The sequence below is a fragment of the Grus americana genome, chromosome 5 (assembly GCF_028858705.1).
Source record: "Grus americana isolate bGruAme1 chromosome 5, bGruAme1.mat, whole genome shotgun sequence".
NCBI lineage: Eukaryota > Metazoa > Chordata > Aves > Gruiformes > Gruidae > Grus > Grus americana.
The window spans coordinates 28,044,730-28,067,678 of NC_072856.1; the positions used below are offsets into that span (position 1 = coordinate 28,044,730).

Consider the following 22,949-nt stretch of genomic DNA (forward strand, 5'->3'; position numbering starts at 1 on the left):
GGGAATTGCTTTCCCATGGGGGTGGTTGTTCCTGTGTGTTCTCCTGCATAGAAATAATAATCCACACTATTTTTTGTGCTGAGATTTTACATCCCAAGCTTTGGTGCGTGACAGATTTTACAAGACCACATTATACACTTCTGGAAAGCTAGGTTCAGTCAGAGATCATAGAAACATACTTTATGCTGAAGTACAAAAGAACCCTTGTTTCATTTCTGCACAATCTAGGTGGCTTTTTTTTCCCTAATGAGATTTTTCTCCCTGAAACAGACAAATGGGGATAGAACAATACGGAGATGGGCAAGATAAAATTTTCCATGGTAGTCACCAGTTTAATTTTTTCATTTCTTCAGCCTTTTCATGTTGAGGTGATCCCCACGTCCTTTTACCAGTTTGTATTTGTACTCGGGAGTATTTCTGGGAAGCAGAAAAACCTAAACCAAAACAAACCTTGTCAAACCTTGTCAAATTAAAAAGAAATTAATTTCATTCCTTTCATTCCATTCCTCCTTAATTACATTCGAAGTACTGCACTTAACTGTTTTTCCTGTTCTGTTTTGCCTGTTGTCATACACTTAATTCTCCATTCATTAATTGCTTCATTGTTTAATTATTGTAGCTGTTCTTGCAAGTTTCTTTCTGCTAACATAAGTACTGGGATAAGAAGATAAATATTACATCTATTTAATATATGAGCTGCGGGAAAACGTATGTGTACTGTTCCTACTAGTTCAGTCTCTGTTCCCTACCTTTTGCAAGAGTAAAAATTCTAAAATGGGAAGACAGTGATGCATAAGGCATTTTATGGTACAACATTCCCTTCCAAAAATTAATTGGTCTTGTGGTGCTGCAAATGGTAAAAGACACAGTACTGAAAATAAAGCAATCAAGAAGTCACATAAAGCAGAATGGCACAGCAGCTATTTTTGGTCATTTTCATTTATAATTCTAGCTATATTTTTAAATAAAATTTAAAAAATGATAAGCATTCTCCCCTGTTAAGAATGAAAGAATGAACATTATTTTCAAAACTTACATAATTCACTTCTGGATGATTTCTAGCAACTTCAGGTAGTGTTCCTCCATCATAAAGGAAAAAATCCCACATTGTATTTCAAAGTACGTATGTTCATGTGTGAACTGTTTACTTGTTTCAGAATCACACCTGTAGTAATTATTTTAAATAGTCTAAAATATAATGAAGTGTAATAAGTTTACCAGTATTTTTAATGACAAAAATACTTTTCACATCATGCCAATGCTATATAACAATATTTATCTGACAAAATGTCAAAGTAGATTTTTATGTAATGAAGATTTTATTTAAACACCGTTTTACACAAGGTACTCTGTGCTGTATTCAGTAATCATATTAAAGATATTAAGACTGCAAAGCAAGCTCATGAATTTAGGGCATACCAAAATTAACTGTACTGTCTTGGTCCATCTCTAGTGCTCATCAGCATCATAAGTGTGTTGCTCAGCTTATCCCATAGGACCATCATGGCAGAGAGAGGAGAAACATTCCATTGCCCTAACATGCTCCGCAGCCCCTTTTAGACACGCAGGAGAAGTCCTTGTATCTTTGTGCAGCTTTTAGCCATGTTTTCTGTGGGCTGAATGCAGCACGTGCTCTTTGGGAAGGTTACTGGAGTGTTGGCAATGGAGCCATTGACTGGGTATGGTTAAGATATCTGTGTATTTAAGAAAAGCTTAAAAAAATAAATTAGGTTTTTTAAACTGTAAAAAGAAATAGTGCCCATTTCAGCAATCATGCCGAGTAAGGTGTTGAAGGATGAGGTGGAGGTTGTCTCCCAGTCCCACTGCTACGTTCCCCTTCAGCACACAAGCACCCCTGCCCCCAGAGAGTCTTTTCTGACTGAAGGATATAGGTGCCAGTTTCATCACCTTCAAGAAGTAGGAAATTATACCGCACTTTTTTCTTGGAATAAAATTCTGTCTAATTTAGTTGTTTTTTTTCTTTTTGTTGATAAGAAGATCTGGGTATGAGTCAAGCACAGCCAGAAGTGCAAAATTTCATAAAAATACAGGATAACTTGTACAGAAAGCTGAAAATATTTCTGTAGTCCTTTGATAACTCTTTCAATGGAATTAAATTCGAGTTGTTTTGTACAATAGTTTTTTCCTCACTGGTGTAGATTCTGCGTCATCAATTTCTATAATTGGATTTCACTATTTTAAATTTCAGATACTATCTTAAAGCAGCAGATGAGTATACAATTATTCTCTTCGCTTGCAATCTTTCCGCTTCCAAATTCCACTCCCAAAATGCACCCTCTTTGCAGGTTAAAGACTAACCGTGCCAGGGCTCCAAAATCTTTTCACTTCTTTCTGCCATGGAAGTTTTGGTATCTTTCTGTTTTTTCGAAACGCAGAGGTATTTCACTTCTCTCTGGGTAGCGGCAGGGGATGGGGCTGGCAAGGAGAGGGGAGGAAGGCTGGAAAGGAAGATTGAAGAGCGGTAAAATTCCCTCCATCTTCCCCACTCCCAAGTTAGAGCTTATTTCAAATCAGTACTTTCTCTTACCATTTCACTCCCAGCAGTTGGCAACTTTTATATCCCAGAGACCATGTCTTGGTCATTAGAGGGAACAGGTAACAGAGGATCCCTAATAGCTGACTTCCTGGAATTGGTGGAGCAGGAAAGCGGGTCACGAGCAGGCAGTTGAGCAATTCAAACCACGTCAGCTTTGTTTTCGTGATATAAAAGATATGCATTGCAAGGCTGTTTAGTACTTTACTTTTCTCTCTCATTTTTAGAAGATTTTTATGTTTTAATTTTTATAGATTTTTGAAGTTTAAAAATAGGCCTATTCTTTAGATACATATGCTTTTCTGAATGTGTTTCCTGGATGAAGAAGAAAATGTGTCACTACTTTGTTATTGATTGATTGATTAAAATGGAAACAATGCTTAGCTAATAACGTTATACTTAGACCTTACTAAGCTTTAAGTTTGCTCCAAGGATTTTCCCTATTTTATAGCAACATATTCCTGATAGTTTTTTATATGAGCACAGAGAAGACACCTTTTGGCACAGATCTATGGCCAACAAGACACAGAGGCAGATTTTCCGCTTAATCAAACCAAAATAATCTTCTAATGCTGTGTTAGGATTGGGCCTGTGGTATGAATGAGAAAAAAGTATCGCTAAATGTCACAATATTGATTACAATTATTACCTTTAAGAAATGGTCATATCAGATGTCTGGGGCTCTGTGAACTCAGTGGTGTGAACAGTTCTTGATGAGATCGGCAATGAAGATGTCAAGACAGCAAGAGCTATGAGATTATGTAGTATGCTTACAGGGCACTCTTCGAGAAAATGGGTTTTGAAGTCGTCTGATAGTAACCATTGCAGAGGGCTAGCAGTTACTTTTTGGGTGGAATACAGTTTGGAAGAAGGGATGTGATTATTAATTTCTTTCATGTTCTGGATGTAAGGAAAGGATTGCCATTTGGCTTTGAGGAAAATTCAGTAAACTTGAAAGACAAATGCTTTTCGTACATTAGTAGTGTTGCAGGAAAAGAAACTATTTTAGGAATATGGGGAGGATTAGAGCTTTCTGATGTGCAGAAAGCTATTATGTTGTGTTTATGTTTATGTGTTTATGACTGAATCTCAATTTAAAATTTTGAATTTGTTAGTAAGAATTTAATTAAATTAAATATTCTTAAATAAGAGTGGGAAGGGAAAATGGCAATGATTACATGTAAAGAATTAGGAATATTTCTTAAGAGTTCTGTGGTACTTTTAGATAACCTCAGTCTTACTGGCAATCTCTAAGGCACATAGCTGGGAGTTTATACCAGCCTTGGCAAATTTCAGTCATACAGATTGTACTTTCTGCAGTGCAAACTGCCTTCAAAATTGATTAAGAACAGTCAAATAACTGAAGAACAAATTTAAAATACAGGTTTAATGAAGTATCAAACCTGACTGTAGACAACAGTTTCTTTCATACTGCCTTCCTGTTTAATCCCCTACAAAACGAGGCTCTGCTAACGTTGCTGCAGACAGACACGTGCCAGGGCTCTTGTGCGGCTGCAGAACAGCGGTTCCAGCAGGACGCCGTGGAGGAGCTGTACGGTGTCAGACCGATGGTGTGGGCTGAGACTGTGCAGAGGAAGACGCAGCAGAGGGTAGTGCTGAAAATGGGCGTAGATCTGCTCTTAGTTCCTGTGTAGGTGCAACCCTGAGACTCTTGTCTGGTTTTGCTAATTAAGTGAAGTAATTTTGGAATATGTTGTTCAGAGTCCCTCTTGATCAGTACTACCAAACAGATAATCCCAACAGTCTTGCAAATAGTAAAATTATTTCTGTAGTTTCAGTGTGGTATTTTTACTGACAGTTGGTAGAAGCAGCTTAATAAACTGCGTAAGCAATTGGCATGCACTGCAAACTTCAGTTTTACTCTCTGAATCTTAAAAGAATTAGATGTTTCTTCCAATTTAATATCTGCATAATGGATATGGATGGCAGGATATGCTGCTGCCAGGCAGCTCTCAGCAGCCTCTAACAGGCTAGCGTAGACTTCCAGAGCAACGGCGTTTTTCCACTCACGTTATCCATCTTGTGCCAAATATGCTGAGCCTCAGTTATTGCACAAGGCACTAATAAAAGTTGTGCTTCGGTCCTGTTTTTCTCCAGCTCTGCACGCCACGGTTCGGGCCCGGGGGTGGAATAGGTGGCATGTGAATGTGATGTGACTCACCTCACTCCTGCTCCCCTGCTCCCATCCTTGCTGGCTCTTGCCCTGCCGTAGCAGTATGGCAGAGGGGTCTGCCAGCCTGCCTCTCCCTCTCCTCTCTCACTTTTTCTTTTTTTAATCCTTTCATTAATGTTCCCTCCCATTGTAAAGAACAAGATGGAAATGAATTCTTGGGCCATTGCTGCTGATTTCTTCCAGTTAGGGAATCAGTAGAAGAGCACCGTTATCACTGAATTTCATACAGGCAGCTGTGGAAGACAGAAACTCCCTGTTCATGCCGGGTACAGTAATTCTTTAGCCTCCTGTGCAGTGTATGTGCAGTCCATTTTTTGGCAGGTATTCCATAGGCATGTTGCTTTATTTCCTCTCCTACTTTGCTCTGTTCTCCTCTCCTCCCTATGGGGTTACTCTCTGGAAATGTTTTTTCAGCCCTTCTGTCTGCTTGCTGACATGGCACTTTGGTTTGCATGTTAACGTGGTTGATCTTTTCAGAAAGCAATTTTAAATGATTGTTCAGTTACTACATATACGAGGGAGCTGATAGACATGGGCCATTTAAAACTATGTAAAATATCTGAATTAGAAAAATGCCTTCTACATTCCTATTATTTTCTCCTTGTTCTAGAAGGGAACAAACAATTTACAGCTTTTAGGCTTTGACAGCTTTTAGCACTTTTCTGGATGCAGTGTAAAATAGTTCTTTCATGCTGCCATCCATTACCAACTCCCTGAATTTTTGGTGAGGTTGGGCCTGTGTTCCTCTTGTCATCAGAGCCGAGCGTGCATCCCCAGCCAGGGCTGGGGGGGTTGTAGAAGCCAGGCAGTCCTCCCTCTGTACACCTCTGGGTCGCTGAATTCAGTCTTTTGCAAAAAGGTCAGTCATGTGAGCTCACACACTTCAACCTTATGAAACGGGTGGTTCTTCTGTTTGTGTGTTTTATTTGACTTTTTAAAGTTCCAATTCTCAAATCTGCCAGTTTGGGACCCTACAACTTTTGTTATCTTCTTCTGGGCTAGAGGTACACATTCAGTGTGTGAGGCACAGCACAGTTTTAACTTCTCATAAGCAAGATACTCAGAATCAAAAGTCTAAAGTATATCAACGAGAACGATGCAGAGAACAGATGTTTTGTTAGCTCAGAATTTCATAATCCTGTGTGAAAAAAAAGTGAGAAAAAATTGTTTCAGTTGTAAATAGCTGGATTTTTTTTTTCATTTCATCTCTCTGTTTTGTACTGTGTCTTAATACTAATGCTTCAAACCAAAAATAAAAACACTTGTCAGAATGCTTTTTTTTCTTTTCCTTTCGGTGTAAGTGGAACTGCTTCAGGCAGCCCACTCTGTCAGCACCTGGTAGAGGTTTCCTGACCATTTGTGTTTCCACTAGAGCTTTGTCAATTGAGCCCTTACCATGTCTGTTGACCTTATTGTCCTCCTTCAAAGCCAACCTTGCTGTATGCACATGCTCTTGATCAAGGGACCTTAAGTATATATCTAAATCTTTTTAAAGCTGTGCTAATTTGGGGGTGTTTGGAGTAGGAAAAAAATGCCCATTTTTTATCATGCCCACAGAAAGTAGAAGAGTCTCATGATGTTTTCGTCCTTGTTACAGTGAAGTATAATATGAACATAAATTATGAGCCCTTATTACCTATGCGGTGACATGGTTACTTACCCTGCAGGTCACCTGGTCTACTCTTAGATCTGTTGACAATACACAATGGCTACCAGGAGGAGAAACTTCTCTTTTAAATTGTTTCAAACTCATGGAAGCTATAATGTAATAGGAAGCCTTATAAGCTGGGACAAATCTGTGCAGTTTCCTTCCCACGTAGGTAGCCCTATCTGATTTTCTTTCAGGTGACAGCAATACTGAACAGAATGACTACACATCCGTGACCTTCCTATTCCCCACTTTTCACTCAAACTGACTGTCTCTCCACTCAGTTTCGATGCCTGGTGCAAAATGGCATCCCCGTTGCCTTGAAGTCAGCCTTGAGGCTTCAACCTGAAGTCCTTTTCTCGTCACTGTGTAGGAATGGTGCATGTTTGAAGGAGACAGAAACTTTGGAATCTCAATGCTAACAAGTCTCAAGTGAATATAGATTCATGAGTCTTGCAGTGGTTTGTGAATAGGCTGAATTTTGGTGAGTGGCTTTCTGCAAGGACAGCAAGGTCACCCTGCTGGGCAGCAGTGGTACTCTGTGGCTTATTTTGGCGCTGTGCCCATTAGATAACACCAATATTTAAAATTCCAAAACGAGAAATCCCACTAAGCTACTGAGCAGTTCTTTATTCACATTAAGTAAATGTAACTTTAGGTGTTATTATCTTCTCTAATATGTGCAGCTGAATAACTGTCATTGTTTCTGTTTATGTTTTTGTTTATCTGGTAGAAAAGAGTGGTGGAACAGCTTCGAAAGAATTTGATAGTGAAACAAGAACAGCCAGACAGTAAGTTTCAAATACAGCCGTTGGCACAGTCAGAAAACAAACTACAGACACCACAGCCGCAACCACTACAACAGCTACAGCAACATCACCATCAACAGCAGCAGCAGTCTACTGCACCCTCTCCAAACGTGATTGGATCACAGGTAAAAATCTCTACAATAATTCTTTTCCTTGCTAAAGGTGAAGTTCACTAAAAAAAAAAAATTCAAAGAAAAGTGCAGAGAGAAAATTATGAACTTTCACTTATGCCCATTAGTGTACCGATACGAATTTCTTTCTATACATATGCATGTATGGGTCTTGTGGGTTTTTTGGGCAATAACCTCCTAAGTAGAGAAAATTATGTAGTGTTTAAAAGTCGAATCATAACCTCACAGAAAAGAAGGGCGGCAGTATCACCTTTCTTAAAAATAAATGAAAGTTTAGCAAATGAACCTGTCTTTTTCATAGGTGCATGAATGATTGTCTGTCCATACCCAGTAGGTCTCAAGAAACAGTAAAGACTTTACAGGCACTCTGTGTGAGGTGTATGATTAAAAAAATATTTTTAAAAGACTGACAGAGTGCCCGTTGAATGTGTGAACAAAATATAGGGAAAGAGTTCCCTCTTCTTTCTGCTTGGTTCTTTTTAAACAGATGTAACTCGTATCAAATAATACTTACCTGAGTTTGCAGGGATTCATCTAAAAGTATACAGTGTAAATTGCAAAGTTTGAGTTTTAGAAAGTAATGTCTTTACTGGGAAGGTACACTGAATTTCAGTACAGTCTAGGATTAGAGACATAGTCCCAGATCTCACCAGAGAAAGTGGTCTGCTTCTACTAAGAGGAGAATTCCAAGTTTCTCCTTTTCAAATACTTAGAATCCCAAAAGTGTGCAAGTAAAACAGCTAGTAAGTGCAGGGAAGTGTTTTGTAAAAAGAAGCATATGTGAGGTCTTTTTTCCTGTTGATGCAATCTCAGCAGCTCATGTTTACGTGGATAGGCAGATGGCAGAATTCACCCATGAAGTTTACTTTGTGCACATTGCAGTGAATCACAACCATAGCTTTCACTGATTGTGTTTCTTTCCTTCCCTTTTCCTGGAAGTAGAGGAGGGAGAAATGGTTGGGCTGTTAGTTCTCTCATTAACTCAACAAGTTGTTTCAGATGAGCTCTAAAAATGTATTTGTGTGGCTTAGGTAATTGTATTTTTGAGAAAAGAATATTGAAGAAATGAAGCAAACTTAAGGAAAAGACATTTCTGAGAAGCAACGTCAATATCAAAGCTAAAACACAACAAAGAAATAAATATGACTGTGTCCTAAAATATTTACAGGCAAACAATGGATCACTCTTTGCTATATCACTGGTCTCTCTTTTTCAGTCAGGAAACATGCCTGCAAAAGCCGTTTCGTGCGTTTCTCTGTATTCCACACTTTGCATTCATGCATTAACTTCCAGGTCATCTCCTGGGTTGTAAAAATTGAGGTTTTGTTCAAAGTTAAAGAGCCCTCTAGTGAAACAGTGAAAAAACTGCTACACCCTTCTATCAGTGATACAGTTGTACTTGGAAAGGCAGGTCATCCTCTCATTTGAATAAATAAGCCAGCTTTTATCCTTAACACTCTTCTGGATTTATGTTGGTATAATTCTGAGGTAACCTCACTTCTGTACACATTTTACATCTAACATTGTACCTCTGTCCTGTTGCCCCTTGATCTCTTTCAGCAAAGAAAAGTCAAATATTTTGTCTCTCTAGAAAGTTTTTTTGTGCCTACTTTTGTAAAAAATACATTTTTCAAGGCTGCGTCAGTAAAGAGAATGCTTTCAATGGTTATTTTCAGAGTAATTCGATTTAGGAATCAAGGTATATATGCTGCCTTAATAGTGACATTTTAACATAATTAATATGGTCCCGTAAGAAGGGGTTTTAAAATTTTCATAAAGCAACAAGCCTGCTAAAAGGTCATGTTATTGTTATGTTATTATGTGAAATAATGCAGACTTACTATGAATGCCACTTCAGTATAAATTCATGCATTGAAAACTTTTAGAATAACCAAGGTAATTAATGCTCAGCATTATTCAAGCTCTGCGATCTGCTGACTGAAACTATACTCTTAATATTTACAGACTTACTAGAACCCCTTGAAAGAGTCAGAGTCTTGTATTACGTGATCGATTACACTTTCCTTTTAAATGTTTATGGATGAATGTAATACTTGTGAAAATGATACCATGTTACATCTTATTGGAAAAGCTTGAATAATGTTACTGTATTAGGGGAGTGGAGCCTCTTGCTTTGGAGAAGGTGCAGCAGAGGTTAATAAAAAGCTCTTGATTCTCAGATAAAAAGTTAAAGGAATTGTTCATGTTGTGACAAGGAAAAGTTAATTATGTCTGGATTTTATATAAATGTATAAAATTGAAGTACTTGTGCGTAATTAGCAGTTAGGGGATGTGGTTTAAGCATTAGGAAATTAGAGGTGTGAAGGTAAACTATGTTTTTGTTTAAGGAAATAATATTGGTGAAAATACTGAAGAATCCAACTGGAAATATATTTATATTACTTTATTAGAAAGAAGAGAAAGGTCTTGTGTGATTAAAATCAAGGAGTCTAAATGAGGCATGTTTAGAACATGAGAAAGGCTTCCTGATCCCTGGTTCCCCATTTTTTCCTGTCACAAAGCCTAGTGCTGACATCAGGAGGGAATAGTTGTTATTTCATACTAAGAGCATTTGATCATGCCAATAACTGTTTTGAAGATGCAGTGCCATTGGTACAATGGATTTTTTACACCAAAGAGAAAAGAAATAAGCTCATTTGCCATTCTTGTGAGTGTCACTTGTCATGAGTTTTCTGTGTGCATTGTGTTCTGGTTTTATATGGAGACTCTCTTGCCTCGTTGCCTTTTGAATGAGATTCGTAATTGTCCATTTCCTTTAACGTCTTAGTACATTTTAAAACAAAATATGAAATTATAGTTGTTTTAACTTTGGAATTTGTGGGCATAGCGTATTCAGGCATTTCAGATAAATGCCGGCATTAAGTGATTCAAAACCACTCTCTTTAAAACGGGCTGATAGCAATCCTGGTGTCACATATATGTTCCAAACCCACCCCATTCCACAGAAATTAAACTTAACTGCCTGCAGCTGGAAGGACTAACAGCCAGCTCTTAGAACTTCAGGATAGCCCTACTGATATTTTTAGGAAAGTAAGTTAAGGGCTAAATAACTGTATGTATGACTAAACCTGAAGTTTGGGATAGCCAAAATCAAAATATGTTTTTGTTCTTAAAGAAACCAATTTATGAATGTTTTTTCCCTCTTCCTCTGATTGTGAGCATCTCTGTAAATAAAGTTTCCCTTTGAAAATTTGAGTTTTAATTGGTGAGAAGCTAGTTTGCTGGTATGTTTCATAAACCTCCACCTTATAGGTTTGGTATTGACAGTATATATTTGGAAGTAATATGAAACTAAAAGATCCAAAAATGCATATGCCACTACTGATGCTTGATTGTCATTTTCTCAGGAATTTGTTTCGAATCAATCTGTAATGCTGCACATGATTACAATAGACCCCACAGGTGCCCCAAATGAGAAACCTTTCTAGCTATCTGGTTTTCAGAGGCATTAGATAATGTGCTTGTGTGACATCAGGTGGATAGACTCAGTGCTGCCTTTTCTTTCTCTTACTGTCTATTGTTTCTGACTAACCAACCCACGTCCTGTCTGATAAGAAGTGTCTCTGTCTCTTACAGTGTATTTTCTGTTTCCCTTAGAAAACTGTAACTACAGCTTCTATGATCACCACTAAGACACTACCTCTCGTCTTGAAAGCAGCAACTGCGACCATGCCTGCCTCTGTTGTGGGTCAGAGACCTACCATTGCCATGGTTACTGCTATCAACAACAATCAGAAAGCAGTCCTCAGCACTGATGCGCAGAATGCACCAGTCAACCTCCAGACAACAAATAAGGTCACTGGGCCAGGAGCTGAGGCAGTCCAAATAGTGGCAAAAAACACAGTAACTTTGGTAAGCGTTTCGTGTGTTTGCCCTGCAGATACGTGTGGGTTTAGTTTACAAGAGGGCTATTGGAAAAAAAATAAAAATTAGCAGTCAGGTTTTTGCACAGAAAGGAGAATAGTAGGGACATGTCACGAGTCTTCACTAGTTGACATCATTAAAATGATAGTCTAAGAGAAAAGCATTTGCAGTCTACATGGGTTGTTATTACTGTTTTGCTTTACAGAATTAAATTAGTGCTATCATTACCTCTGTGTAAAGTTTTCCCTGTTAGTAATTGTTAGTCGTGGGGAAGTAACGATTGTTTCGCCCCTACCTAATCTATGTGGCTGTGTTCTGCAGAATTCCGACTCTTTTCTTTGGCAAAGGAGGTGTCAGACTTTCTTCATTTGATGAGTTTGGGTTTTCATCTTAGATTTTTTTGCGTCAATTTCTCTCGTTCCCTTTGCATGATAAAGTCGCTGGTGTTAGGCACATCACTTAACTCTGCCCACTACCATGTCTTCACTGACCACTTTTTCATACGCATATACAGATCCTGTTTCTTTAAGCATATATTTTGGAAAGTGCTTTGATTACATCACACAGTCTTTTCCAGAATAGTTAGCTGCCTAGAAATAAAAGAAGCAATGTTTTAGAATCGGGTTATATAGACTAGACTTCTTGGTCTGGAAACCAGGCATTGTATAGCATTGTGACAGGGAAATTTTACTTCTGGAATAAAGGTAAAGGCTTCACTAAACATAAATCCAATTTATCTTTATTTAAAAATATAGTTTAATAATGCAAATTGAAGTAATTTTGCTTCCTAATGAGGTATATGTTTGTAATCAGAATAGAGAAGACTATTTGAGTGGAGTTTTTTTCTACTGTTCTCTCTTCCCATGTCATCCCTTGCACCACTCTCATCTGTCTTTTGTATCTGTGCTTCATTTCTTTGCTGATAAACTTACTTAGGTTTGGGGAGGTGATTCTGTTTTAATAACTGTCCATGATTTATGTTTCTTTAGCAATTTTCATCAAAAATCTCAGAATATTTTCCCAAGCATTAATTAATCAGTACAAGACCTTTTTGAAGTAAATTGCAATCTTATGTGGGTGGGCAGAAGTACAGAAGGATGGGAACTAACATGGACATTAATTTCAGAGAATCTCAATGAGTACTCAACTCAGGGTAGCTACTAGTGCTATTCAGAGTTTATCATGTGACAGCTCCATCCAACTGATTTCGGGTAGACAGGGAAGTACTTAGGATGCCTTAAAATCAGATCTTAATTGTTTCAAGTGAGTGGCTTGCTTTTGAAAATTTCAAGTTGTGTATTTAAAGCGCCTCATAGTGTCAATAATATCGCTTAAAAGAGTTGTAACTTCCAGATCTTCCATCTTTGCGTGAGATATTCTCTCATTCTTCTGTATGCCATTCAGTGAAAGGACAATGGTTCATATAGCTGGACATCAAAGTCTGTTATTATTTTGTGTCCGTTGTACAGCCAATTTTTAACTATTAAAACAAATAGGCATTTTCATTATCTTCAAATGGAATGGTTTTAGATTGCAGAGCACAATAATTAGTACAATTGAACTAAAAGAAAAGGTACTTTCAAGCTATGAAGCAAGGTGTGTAGGAACTAGAAAGTAAGATTAGCTCTGTCTTTAATAAATTTCTAATGAAGAACCTGTTACTGTGAAAAATTATTTAGAGTGGAAAACCAGGAACATCAGGTCTGGAAATACATTCAGGGTGTTGATTTTGGTGAACAACTTCAAAGCTATTTTTTTCTTACTGAACTCTTTTGCATTCTCCTAGCAGGTTCAGGCTACGCCTCAGCCCATAAAAGTGCCGCAGTTCATCCCTCCTCCCAGACTCACTCCTCGTCCAAATTTTCTTCCACAGGTGAGTGTACAGAGAACAAGCAATAGAAGAAGGAACTTTATTGTAGCATAGATAGGAGATACTCTCTATGAACATAATTGTTGTCAGTCTTTATTGGTGACGTGGTAGAGGAGACAATTCATCCTCATTGGGTTTGTGAATGATGCCAAATTTGAGGGTGCAGTCAATGCTCCTGAGGGCAGTCAGAGGGACCTAGACAGGGGAATGGGCCAGCGGGAATCCCATGAGATTCAGCAAGGAAAAAGGCAAAGTCTTGCACCTGGGATGGACTAACGCCCTGCATAGGTACAGGCTGGGGACGGGCTGGCTGGGGAGCCGCATTGCTTAAAAGATATTGGTGTACAACAGCTAAACTAGTGGTGTGCCCCGACACCAAAGAAGCCTAGCAGCATAATGGGCTGTGCTAACAGGACCACAGCCAGTAGGTTAAGGGAAGAGATTATCCACCTTTCCTCAGCGATCATAAAACTGGATCTGATATACAGCATGCAGTTTTGGACCCCCTGGTACCAGAAAGAAGTTCATAAATTTGAATGAATCCAGAGGAGGAAGGCCACTAAGATAGCTGGGGGCAGGAATATATGACCTGCAGGGGGAGGCTGAGGGGTCTGGACTTGTTCAGTTTGGAGAAGAGGTTTTGGGGGCACCCTAACAGCAGCCTTATTTCCAATATCGACAAGGAAATTAACAAGAAGATGGAGACATAGGTGCTTGGCAGGAGAATTATAGACAATAATCATAAATTAGAACAGGGAAAGTTTAGATTGCATATAAGGAAACAATTTTCTCTTTGAGGACAATTAGGAGTGGAAGAGGCTTCCCAGAGATGTTGTAGAAGCTCTGTCCTTGGAGTTTTACAAGACCCATCTGGGCAAAGCCCTGAGCAACCTGGTCTGCATTTAGTGTTGGCCCTGCTCTGAGCAGGGGGTTGAATTAGAGACCTCCTGAGCTGCCTTCCAACCTGTGAGTTGGAAGTCTGTGATTGTGAAATTTGCATATGATGATCATATATGATCCTATTTGCATCAAATGAAATGAACCCACAGAACAGGTGTCAGAAAATCGAAGCCTCACCCAAGGCCTTAAATTGCTTTAATTGTTGTTTGGTGCTCCTGAGCACAAAAGGAAAAATGACATGTCTCTAGATTGTTCCCAAGTATTTCTCTATTGCCACAGCATGACCTCTGTTTGCAGCTGAGCAGTAAAACTTGTGTTTTACTTTTTTTCATGGTTTGGGAAAGACACAGATTGCTTCTTCATTTAAAAATCATCTTGGAGGAACTGTTTCATTTGTAAGAAATACGTGGTGCTGTGAATAAAGTCTAAATCTTTTACAAAAGAAAAAAAGGGAGTATAGGCTAGTATCTGATTAAGATTTGAGGATGGTGAGATCTGTTGGAATGTGACCTAGTTTTCCATGATAAGATGCGTTATGGAGTATTAAAGGTGGATAGGACAATAGAAATTAAATAAGGAAAAAGAATTTATTTTTAGAGATGTATTCTACTTCTGTACTCTTTAATGATGTGATAAGTACAAACTTAACAATGGGCAAGAAATAAGCAAGTATTGGTGGTGGAGGATTGGAAGATTCTTGTGGCTCTTTTCTTTCTTGTGAAAGAAGAAAAGAGTAATGACTGCGTTAACCTGTAGCCTTTAGTACTTTCAATGAGGGATTAATGTATAATCTTGACAATTTTTTGCTTAGCAGATTGGTTGTGCAGGTGTCTAAATAATATATAGAATTGACAAAGGTAAGAGGGATTTGGTGAAAATTTAAATTATTTCTTTCAGGGCACAGTCATGATTTCTTGGAGGCTCAGTATAAAGCCTTGAGATACACTTTTAACATGAGAGCCTCAGCTGTGCCTCTAGATATTACATGCATTTTTTGGCTTGCCAAACCAATGTGTTGATTTAGATACAGATAAGACACTTGGCAATAAGCATGCAATATAAGTGTCTGTGCATCCAAATACCATTTCAGGGACAGTGGCTGCAAATGTTATAGATGGGTTTTATGTAAGTAGGTTTGAAAATGTGACTTTACCTTCTCATAGCATACTTAGGACAATATGCTAAGAATTATGTTCTATAAAAAAATCAAGTAACCTTATGCAGATTATACAGGCTGAATTGAAAGACTTAGTTAGAAGGTACATCTGAGATATTGATAGACAAATTTGTCTCTTTTTTTTTCTTTTTTTTTTTGTAGGTTCGACCTAAACCAGTTGCCCAGAATAACATTCCTATTGCTCCAGCACCTCCTCCAATGCTTGCAGCTCCTCAGCTTATTCAGAGGCCTGTGATGTTGACAACAAAGTTCACACCCACCTCTTTACCCAACTCTCAGAACTCCATACATCCAGTTCGTGTAGTTAACGGGCAGACAGCAACCATAGCCAAAACTTTCCCTATGGCACAGCTCACCAGCATTGTGATAGCAGCACCGGGTACCAGGCTCGCTGGACCTCAGACCGTACAGATCAGCAAACCAAACATTGAAAAACAGGTACAGATAAGAAAGTGTCTACTAATGCAACGTACTGGCTTTATTGCTTTACTGTGCCAGTTTGGAGAGGATGACAACCATGGAGAAATTTTCAGTGGGTACTGGAGATCCTCATGTTCCAACAACAGTACCAATTATGGAATGACTTGCAACTCTTAGGGCAGAAGTTACCGTTTTCTTTAATACGGGTCATTGGAATCTTTTTCTCATGCTTCAGTGTTTTTATACTCCCCCTACTGTCTTAATTTCAGTAATTTATAAGCTAGCTACATCGCAGGGCTGTACTGCTATGTTGGAGACCACGTACAAACTGAAGTCCATGTTAATATCAAGCCTTTAAGAAGCACTAGAAAAATATTTTCTTTGTTTCTGTTTTTCAAAGGGTGGCTAGGGGAAAGGCAAAAATTATGCAAAATTGTAGGGGTATTTCATATGATAAATGTAGCCACTTCTTCCTTGGTCTTGCAGTCTTGGAACTGGAGGCAAAATAGTCTCATTCAGCTTCTGAAGACCAATAGTTTCCTGTGACTAAGGTGGATTGATTGAGTGGAAAGGAGACCCTCAGAAACAGAGGAATTCAGGCGTTTAATTTTAAAGTGTGTCTCCAGAAAAGACTTGTAAATTAAAACATGAGTTTAGTCAGTGTGGATTGCAACTGAGAGTCCTTGCCGTTCAGTTCAAGCAAAGCAATCTTCTGTTTCACTTTTAAATCTTTAATATTTTATACATTATCTATAATATATATTTCTGTAATTTATATAAATGGTAGTATATATTTCATTTATAACTCTTTCATAGACTAATGTGCCTTGAAGTTACAGTCTGCTCTTGAAGTCATCTATGGAGACTGTGAAAATCATGTGCATCAAAGATATGCTCATGCTCATTCAGTTCTGCTTATGAATTCTCCTGAGTAGGTTCTTGTGTACCTCAAGGCTGCTCCACGAGTTATGCCCTTTTTGTATGATTTGAAGTTGTACTTACTACAATACTATACTTTTGATGCCTGTTCCTTTTGATGTCAGCAATATTCATTTGCTCTTCAAATAATTACTGGCAATTCAACTGCTGAAAAACATACAGAAGAATGGTGGTGGTATAATAATACGTGAATTTTTCTGTATATTTTCTCCGTATCATAAAGGGGAAAAGTTTGTGTCTCTGTAGCTTTCCTCACTCAGTTTGTAGCCTCAGCAGCTGTGTGATGGGCTGAGGATTGTCATGCAGGGTTTGTGATACCATTGCAGAAGATTATGACTTAAGAAAAGAAAAAAGCTTCAGAAACATCTGAGATCGTAGGAATCAGAGAGACAGTTTTTGAGCCATTCATAATTCTATGAAATACGAAGACTGAGGAGTGAGAAGTACGAAATGCGTGTGCCGTGCAGAATGGTTTCTACCTGGAAGTCTTCCATGGGATGCTTTTTTCTTAAAGTGTCTGTTAGTTTTGCCATACCATTTAGTGATTTCTGTAATGGAGTTAACTCTTAAGCTGACTTACTGCTTGTGTGGCTGCGTGGGTTAATGGAATGGTGGTAAGGCTGTTGCATCCTTTCTTAAAGGAAAACACTTTATTTAACATTCCTCTCACATAACATTCCTCAATTAAGTCTTTGTTAGTCCACTGCCAGCTTTAAACTGTTTTTCTCCTGTATCTGTGAAAGTATTTGTTTTGCTTTATTAGTCAAAGTAAAAAAAGTCATTCTTACCACTGAAAGAGAGAAACACTGTTTCTTTTCAGACTATTAAACCGCATGTGGAAGCAGAAGAGAAGCAAACAGAAAGTCGTACAGTTACTCCACCTGCTGCACCGAAGCCAAAACGAGAAGAAAATCCACAGGTATCAGAACACACCCAGAGCTTTCTTTTAAGGGAAAAAAACCCCACTCTGTCCTTCAGAAAATATTTTTCCTCCCTCTCTTCCCTCAAGACTCCTTAACTTTAACATTCCATACATTCCTGTTGGACAGCAGTAGTTGATAAGGCTACAGAATAAGAAATCTAAATAAATATAACGCATTCCATTTTTCAGTTCTGGAATGCATTTGACTTCTGAGTCTTTTGTAAGTTAGAAGATCATAATTTCCCTCTGATATTTCCTTCAACCAGGAGGCTTCTATTACAGTGTTGATTTCCATTCCTTTGAGGTTTTAGAATTCTGGAGTTATTTTTAATGCTAGAGAAATGTCTTTATTTTGCTTTATAAAATATTTCTGCTCTGGTGAGCAGGTTGGAGTGAGTCATGTATGTTCACATTCTGCCTGAGTTTTATTCCAGTTTAGGTCCAGTTGGGTTTGGGGGGAAGGAGTGGCCAGAATGGCTCTTTTTTAAAGCCTTTCTGCCACGTGGAGCTTTGTAACTGATTTGTTTTTGTAGATGGATTCAAACTGACTACTGGATGAGCATTCACTCTTGTCAGTACAAATTCTGATTTTTACATGTCCGTGCACTTCCTGCATTAAAATTAGAATCCTTTAAGAAGAGCCATAGCCCTTATCGAACGGCAAATGTAAACCAGAGTCGCTCCTTGTAGTTTGCAATATATGGAGAATGATCTTCAACTAGCAATATTTTGCTGGCAGTTGAACTGTGTTGGTATTTACCAAGAGCCAATCACAGTCGGTTCAGTGCTGGACTGAAAGTAAGGAAACTGCTTTCTTGTTCCCAGCTCTGCCAACTCTGTGATCATGAGCGATTGGCATTTCACTGTATCTCAGCCTAGGTTCCCATCTAGAAAATGGAACTGTTGTCTATCCTCTGTAAAGCAGTTTGACATACATGAATGAAAAGTGATTTATAGACGTATTACTAATAACATTTTTGTTGCTTAGTTACCTGTCAACTGACTTTAAAGGGCCTAAGTGACATAGCTCACCCTAACGGTTGAACTTGTCACGATCTTTTTTTTCTCTCCCTTCACAGAAACTTGCCTTCATGGTGTCTCTGGGACTAGTTACTCATGACCATCTGGAAGGTAGGAAAAATGTCTTAAGTTGGTTCTTGAGTTCCCTGTTTCATGGCCATTCTGAATTGGAAGTAAAGGTCAAAAATATTTCTATATTAAATGCAGTATTTTTTTTGCACAAAAGTACATTTGGGATGTCTGTACTCTTGATCTAACTTAGTTTGTTGTACATACCTTTTAATTTTTCTTATTATACTGATACAAAGCAGTTGCTTATGCAGCTGAGATCAATGGTTGGGAAGAAAGTGTATGCTCTGATGGTAGGAAAGACATTTGTGAAAATCGCATTGCTTTCTGGACAACCCCTGTATCTGCAAAGTTACATCATGGATAGTTTTACTGTAACCCACATCTGGATTTGTCATTTACTTCATGATTTCATGGGACTGTAATCTGTAGTGAATGAGTTAATAGGTTATAATTGGTATTATAATTTGAACAACTTAATCCTATACAGTGAAATGCAGCCTAACATTTCACTGGCTTGCATATTTCTGTACTGTATTTATTTTTAAGTATCAACAAGGTTACCATAGGCTTTTTGGTTTAGATCCCAGTTAGGCTGACCATGAGTTTAAAATGTCTTAGTCACAGACTACTTGACAAGAAGATGGCAGTCATTTCATTAGTTAGTTGAGCAGTGTATTTGTACTCCTTGTCAGCTCTTAGTTTTCAAACCTTCAGAAATAAGAAGTATAACAAAGTTGCCTATATTCAGCATGACTGGTGTTCTGTAGAAATCTTCACAGCTCTCCTCACATGCAAACTGAATTCTGAGGACTTTACATAATTTCTGAGACCCGTTGTTTTCTAACCTGAATGCTTTGTTTTACAAGAAATCCAAAGTAAGCGACAAGAGAGGAAAAGAAGAACAACAGCAAATCCAGTGTACAGTGGAGCCGTTTTTGAGCCTGAGGTATTAATTTTTTGCTGGGGAAACTGGTATTTTCATTCTGAGTTTCTGTGTCTTTCTGCCATGTTGCTGCCTCCTAAGGTATCTCAGTTCTAACTAGACAGGCAAGCTATCATTTATAACTCAAAAGGCCATTGCAACAATATGACCCTCAGATTTTGAAACAGTAAATACATTGGGATGTTCTTCTAATACTTAGGTCTTTTTCTGCCTTCCTCTATGTAAAGCTGACGTTAAATGGCAGTGTGTGTTAGTCTGACCATTAGGTCAGCTTGCGTATCAGCCTGAAGCAGTCCAGGTGTCAGAAGTAATGTAAAAAAGCCAACCTTTCTGAAGCACAGCTTCAGAAAACAGAGCAGCCAGTAATCTCACTTAGTACTACTGTGCTGTTCCTCAGGTATTGCATATAGTTGTCGCCAAAAATGTTAGCCAACAAAAATTGTTATATTCTTCCCTGCAGCGCAAGAAGAGTACAGTCACGTACCTGAACAGCACAATGCATCCTGGGACACGTAAAAGAGGTGAGGAATACTTAGACCTGTCTCCCTGCTATATTCCTCTTCCTCCATCTTGCATTTGCAATCCCCTTGTTGATTTGAAGAGCAAAACAAAGAAGTACTCTACAGTGCTTCATTTGTCCAGTAAATTTCCAAGGTAGACAAAGATCATGACTTCTACGGATTAGCATAGCAGGTTTTATTAGGCAGCTCAATGTTTCATTTCAGTTTCACTCTCCAAAAAAAAAAAAAAAAAGTACAATAGATAGAGCAAAGTGAAAGGTGAGATGTTTGAACATCATTTAGTGGTATAAAGCTGCTGTCAGGATCCTCTTGTTAATAACTAAATTGTGTTGTTACTGTCAAGAAGAAGGTGGTTATGGAAAAAAGTGTCTGTGCCCTGAATTGGACAGGAAACTTAGTGTGACAAAAGCCTCGTTCCCCACTGGGAGTAGAGATGGGTCCTTCAAAAGAATTTATCTTGAGCAAGAAATCTATCGTGCCTCTACTGAGCACTTTTCTGCAACCAGCGTGCCACTTGTCCTAAAATGAGACATGATCTTTCATAGAGGTGTGTGGTATTATTCAGTAGAAATCCTTCTGTAGATCAGGTGAAATTTTAACACTTAGATTATGGTGAAACAGATGAGTCAGAACAGCATAGGAGAGAACATGATACCATTTTTTGTGGATGGCATCTGCCACACATATATGACAATCTTTCCCTGATTTTTGATGATTTTCTGCAGTCCTTAAAGACTCAAAATACCTTCTTTACCCCTGAGTTTGCTGTCTAAAAAAAAGTAATCAATCAGATTAAAAAAACCACAGTCCAACCTAGCACTGACCAGTTCCATTATCTTTGTTTTTTGGCTGCAAGGTCAAATATTCATTTGATATGTGCTCTCCTTGATATACCTCTTCAGTACAGCAGGCAACATGGTAAAGCTGACACTTCTGCAGCTATGCTGTTTCTAAATAAAAGGCATCATTCTCTACTGCCATCCTCTAATAACATTAAATACATTTTTTAAATGATATGATGTAGATTTTAGAGAGAGAGAATTTTGCATTTACTCTGTGGATAAGTAAATGTTCCTTCTTCTAGTAATGATTTCTTAATTTTATTTTATAACTCCTTGTGAACAATTACTGTATCAATGAAAATGATTGCATGCTTTTGTACTTGATACTCTCTTAGCCTGGTTTTGCACACTGACTGCTATTATACTTTCTTTTTTTTCCCTCACACCCTGTTGTGAGCCTGTACCTTGCATCAGCACCAAATTAGTAGCACACGTTTTCATTCGACAAAAGATTTGGATGTATACATTTGTTTTGTGATTTAATATAGCAATATATTAGGTGAAAAGCTTATGAAAGCATGTGCCCTTGAGAGCTTTAGTTTAATTCTAGATGGTGCTGAGCATGTCAGAAATTTCAGCCATGGACATCCCTATCAGAAATCCATTTCCAAGGGCATACTTAGTTCTGGAACATATCCAGACCTTAAATGCAAGGTTTAGCATGTTAATAGGTATAGACTGACAATCTGTAAACATAAGATCTGGGGAATTATTCCTAGATCCTAACTCCTTTATGTTTACATATCCATAAATTACCCTGGAGAAGGGAGGCAGAAATGATGGTTACATAGTGGTTTTTTGCTGTCTTGCTTTGCGTATGTAATTTCATGAAAATTGTTGCAAACACATTTTGCACTTCTGCTAGTTTAAAGGAGCATATAGGAGTTGTGCATAAGCAAACATACGTGACAGAAAGTCTAAGAAGGAATACAGAATTTGAGGAGAATTACAGTGGAAGGCCAGCTCTAGGTTACAAGTGGTAGTGCTGGTGTTATGGGTCAGACAACAGGACCAGCCTAATTTAAAAAATGTACCAGTAGGGTAGAAAGTGCTGATCTGTGGGTGAGTGGGTTTAAAAAAAGGGGAAGAAAAGGAGGGGGCCGGTGAGTGCTGGCCTCTGATAAAGGACTTAACCTTTGTGTAGATTTATGCTGGCACTAGAAAGATAGGGAGGTGTGGGATAACAGTAGAAAGGATTTAATAGTAGTCATTGTAGCTTCTCTCTAGCTTTGATGCCAACATGTTTTCCCTAAAAACTGAATAGCCTCATTTCTAGAAGCGGCAAGTGTCCCCACACTGCTTTTGTGGGAATGATTCTTTGACCCTCTACAGAGCTTATTTCTATTTCCTTCTGAAATACATCTTTTAAATGTTCTTTCCTTGCAAAATTCTACTTAAAGATTTCTAAAAAAATGTTTAAATCTTTGCTTCTGTCCTTCCACTTGTAACTTTTATATTAACTTCCTCTCTGTGCTACATCATTTCCTTTTTCATGCTAGCCAATGAGGACCACTGGCCAAAGGTATGTAAGATCATTTTTCCCTTTTTTTTTTTTTTTTTTTTTTTTTTTTTTTTGTGTTCCCTGTTGTTAATATGTAGGTCGTCCACCTAAATACAACACGGTGCTGGGGTTCGGGGCTTTGACCCCCACGTCCCCTCTGTCCGGTTATCCTGACTCCCCCGAAAATGAAAAGACAGAGACCACATTTACTTTTCCCGCAGCTGTTCAGCCTGTGTCCCTGCCTAGTCCCAGCTCCACAGACGTAAGTAACGCTTGGGGAGGGGGTTACTTTTAGAAAGATACGCAGAAACAGCTACAAGGAAAGTCGTTGAGAATTTCTTTCTTTCTCACTCATCATTTGTCCTGATTCAGTGCAGTGAAACGGTCCAGCATTCTTTTAACACCCTTCCTTTTTCCTCCTGCACCTATGTTCTTATCCTGTAGAGATTTTATTTATAACTCCTTTAGTGGATTGAAACATTGAGAGGCACCAGGCATGCTAGATGAGCTCATTTCCTTTGTGCAGTGTCTGAGATCTTGTCTGGCTGAATTGAATCTGTCATCCATGAAAAAGGGGGAAGGGAAGAATGAAAAGTATTGC

General features: G+C 38.4%; 1 protein-coding gene across 21 annotated transcripts in view; it reads left to right on the forward strand.

Annotated features, from left to right (window-relative positions):
- PHF21A (PHD finger protein 21A) overlaps nucleotides 1-22,949 on the forward strand; it is a 130,101-nt gene that overhangs the window by 95,246 nt on the left and 11,906 nt on the right. For 13 of the 21 annotated variants that reach the window (XM_054826500.1, XM_054826498.1, XM_054826497.1 and 10 more), the window contains 9 exons: nucleotides 7,130-7,330; nucleotides 10,955-11,209; nucleotides 13,008-13,094; nucleotides 15,310-15,606; nucleotides 17,348-17,446; nucleotides 18,529-18,580; nucleotides 19,408-19,487; nucleotides 19,945-20,005; nucleotides 22,447-22,610. In XM_054826500.1, coding sequence (XP_054682475.1) covers nucleotides 7,130-7,330; nucleotides 10,955-11,209; nucleotides 13,008-13,094; nucleotides 15,310-15,606; nucleotides 17,348-17,446; nucleotides 18,529-18,580; nucleotides 19,408-19,487; nucleotides 19,945-20,005; nucleotides 22,447-22,610 — 1,296 coding nt within the window. Of the gene's footprint in view, nucleotides 1-4,746; nucleotides 5,015-7,129; nucleotides 7,331-10,954; nucleotides 11,210-13,007; nucleotides 13,095-15,309; nucleotides 15,607-17,347; nucleotides 17,447-18,528; nucleotides 18,581-19,407; nucleotides 19,488-19,944; nucleotides 20,006-22,346; nucleotides 22,370-22,446; nucleotides 22,611-22,949 lie in introns of those variants that run through there. The other 8 variants (XM_054826514.1, XM_054826515.1, XM_054826513.1 and 5 more) reach the window with 5 other exon arrangements.